This window comes from Blennius ocellaris (genome assembly GCF_963422515.1).
Source record: "Blennius ocellaris genome assembly, contig: SCAFFOLD_95, whole genome shotgun sequence".
Classification (NCBI taxonomy): Eukaryota; Metazoa; Chordata; class Actinopteri; order Blenniiformes; family Blenniidae; genus Blennius; species Blennius ocellaris.
The window spans coordinates 7501-11106 of NW_027662121.1; the positions used below are offsets into that span (position 1 = coordinate 7501).

At 48.5% G+C, this 3606-nt stretch overlaps 1 protein-coding gene across 1 annotated transcript in view; it reads right to left on the minus strand.

Annotated features, from left to right (window-relative positions):
* Positions 1-3405, minus strand: part of xpo7 (exportin 7) — a gene marked incomplete at its 3' end in the record, with an annotated part of 9266 nt that extends 5861 nt beyond the window's left edge. Inside the window, exon 1 of the mRNA XM_080521714.1 lies at positions 3366-3405. Coding sequence (XP_080377840.1) covers positions 3366-3398 — 33 coding nt within the window. The remainder of the gene's footprint in view (positions 1-3365) is intronic.
* Between the last annotated feature and the right edge of the window lie 201 nt (positions 3406-3606).

The following is a 3606-nucleotide window of genomic DNA, read 5'->3' on the forward strand; positions in this document are numbered from 1 at the left end:
AAAGCACCAAGTTGGCTGGTTATCATGATTACTTTCAAAATAAAAGCACCAAGTTGGATTGTTATTATGGCGACTGTCAAAATAAAAGCACCAAGTTGGATTGTTATTATAGTGACTGTCAAAATAAAACCACCAAGTTGGATTGTTATTACGGTGACTGTCAAAATAAAAGCACCAAGTTGGATTGTTAATATGGTGACTGTCAAAATAAAACCACCAAGTTGGATTGTTATTATGGCGACTATCAACATAAAAGCACCAAGTTGGATTGTTATTATGATTACTTTCAAAATAAAAGCACCAAGTGGGATTGTTATTATGATTACCTTCAAAATAAAAGCACCAAGTGGGATTGTTATGACGGTGACTGTCAAAATAAAACTAGGTTCTCCCTCCAGCTGTGGTCTGGACGGTTCGGCGTTGGACCACCGACCTATTCCAACGAGTGAGAAAGTGCCGAGTCATGCTGTGGCGGTGCGTTCACGGCCCACCCCTGAGCGTGGGGAGTCCCGGCGCTGCAGCTGAACATTAAACTTCTTCACAAAACTTCGGAGTTCAAACTAAAACGGTTAAAAGTCTGACTTTCTTCACTTTCAGGTCATTTTAACTTAATAATCTGTCAACGGGATTCTTTTTAATTAATGAACCGACATCTTTTAAAAATATTTGCGTATTTTCATCCTTAATTACTTTCAAAAGAAAACCTGCATCTTCAAAAATAAATGTCCTTTTTCTTTCACTTCTATTTCTTTAAAACTATTTGAATGGATAAAGAACTTTCTAGTTGTTTTCCACTGAGCTCGTCAGCATCATGAAGGCTTGAATACACAAGTACTACTCACACACTGTAACTGTAACTGTAACTACAATGAAATGAACAATGTGAACAGACGATGCATTCAGGGACAGGCCAGAGCGTAGGACACTAGGGCATCCCGGACAGCCACTCTACTCAATGGTAACTTTACAACAAAAGAACAATTGGAATCGTACACAATGAAGAAAAACACCTGTGTAAAACTACGGAATCTTTTGTGTACAATTTAAACATTATATATTGTGTGTGTGTGTGTATATATATATATATATATATATATATATATATATATATATATATATATATATATATATATATAGTGTGATTTGTAACGATAAAGATGTAGGATTAAAATAGTTCTACTTCTTCCGCCTCCCCTTTCGAACGTATAACACATGTTGTAAAATTGCAGTGTGTGTAAAGTTACTCTGGATTATTAATTTGGACGAGTCTCTTTTTGTTTCTAATTCATTGCATTTCTTTAATTTCTTAAAAAGAAACGTGTCCATGTTCAGAAATACACACAAAAAAACAACAACAACTTAAAAGTAAGTATTTGGAATGTAAATTACATTGTGAACAATTCCAAAATAAAGTAGTAAAAAAGTAGTTTCTTGCTTAAATTCCAGTGTTATTGATGGTGATGCATAATCTGATGATAGAGGAGGAAGATGCTCTATAATCTGATGTTATTGGCAGCGTCTTCCTCCTCCAACATCCAGATTATAGAGCATCTTCCTCCCCTGACACCAGATTATAGAGCACCTTCCTCTCTAATCCAGATTATGGAGCATCTTCCTCCTCTAATCCAGATTATAGAGCATCTTCCTCCTCTAATCCAGATTATAGAGCATCTTCCTCCTCCAACACCAGATTATAGAGCATCTTCCTCCTCCAACACCAGATTATAGAGCATCTTCCTCCCCCGACACCAGTTTATAGAGCATCTTCCTCCTCTAATCCAGATTATAGAGCATCTTCCTCCTCCGACACTAGATTATAGAGCATCTTCCTCCCCTAACAGCAGATTATAGAGCATCTTCCTCCTCTAATCCAGATTATAGAGCATCTTCCTCCTCTAACAGCAGATTATAGAGCATCTTCCTCCTCTAATCCAGGTTATAGAGCATCTTCCTCCTCTAATCCAGCTCATAGAGCATCTTCCTCCTCTAACAGCAGATTATAAAGCATCTTCCTCCTCTAACACCAGTTTATAGAACACATAACATCCCACAGATTAACAGACAAACTCAACAAGCAGCATCTTTCAAAACAAAAGCACGGGACTGACTCAACAACACGCTTCAGGCGCCGTTTCCACGGCAATAGTTCCAGGACACAAGACAATATTTTTTTCGTTTTCGTTTCGGGAAAACTTTCCCGTTTTCACCGCAACAAGCCATTTCTAAAGAATAATCTATAATCTATAATCTGCTGGTTCTTTAGAACCAGCAGTGACGTAGTCCTGCAGCGTGTTGCCTCACGAGTTCCACAGAAGTTGCGTTATCTGATGTTTCTAAAGTGTTTTTAAAAAGACTGCTGCTGTTTCAATAGAGACCCCCCCCCCCCATAAAGGACCCCTAATCCCCCCCCACTGGAGGACCCCTAATCCCCCCCCAGGAGCGGACCGGGGCGGTCCCTCTCTGACCGGCTCCCATGCGTCCTCCCCGGCCAGCTAAGCTAGGCTCCATGCGGGCTAACGCCGCACATAAACAACACAAACCCCCGCCGTCCCCGGTAGTATCCCTCCCCCCCTCCACCCCCTCCACCACCACCACCCCCCCGGGCCCCGGGGCTCGTTCCGCGGACACACGGTGCGCCGGCCCCGGTCATGTTTTCAAACGCGCTCGGGCGGGAGAAGTTGACGTCTGGTTGCCGAAGCTAGCGTTAGCCTAGCACGTGAGATGCTACCGCGCCGTTACCGGAGCCCTCCCCCCCCCCCTCCCTCCTCCTCCTCCACCGGGGGCTCTGCTTCTCGCCGACCTCCCGCGGCACGGAGCGGCGAGGAGGTGGGGAGGGGGGCTCCGCTTGCTCCCCGGCGTCGGTAACCGACGGGGGAAGCGGAGCCCGCTGGCGCCAACTGACAGGCGGTCGGTCGCTGCTAGCCGCTCGGTCCGCGGCCAGCCTGCTTTTATTGTTTACTTCCCCACGTTCAGCCTCGTAACGCCCCGGTGGCCCGGCCGCGGAGCCCCCGCCGGCCCCGCACGGTTCCCTCTCCCCACCCCCACGAAAGCCGGCCCGGTGGCTCCCCCGGTTCCCCCCTACCACCACCACCCCCAGCAGCCTTTGTGTGGTTCCCCCCGGAGCGGAGCCCGCAGCCCGGGAGCAGCTAGCCGCGCCGAGCGGCAGTGACAGCAGGCCACAAGTCAACACAGGCGGGACACATCCTTCTCTTTTAACCGCCGACAGCCGCCGAGCCGCCGCGGCCCGCGGCCGGCCGCCGCGCGGCCGCTCCCCGCGGCCCGCAGCGCGCCCCGATCCGCGGCCGGGGCCCCGGACGCGGCCGCCGGCGGAGTGTCGGGCAGAAAAACATGAAACCTCCGCTTACCTGCACATGATCCGCCATTTTTCTCCATTTCATGCACCTCTCACTCCCCCGCTTATGGGAACGAGGAGGAAAAACAGCGCCCCCGGTGGCCGGCGCGGGAAGCGCACCCCGGGGCCGGTTTTTACCGGCCGCCGACGACTCGCTGCTTCAGAAGTTTTCCTTCTGTCTCCTGTCTCCTGTCTCCTGTCTTCTGTCTTCTGTCTCCTGTCTCCTGTCTCCTGTCTTCTGTCTCCTGTCTCCT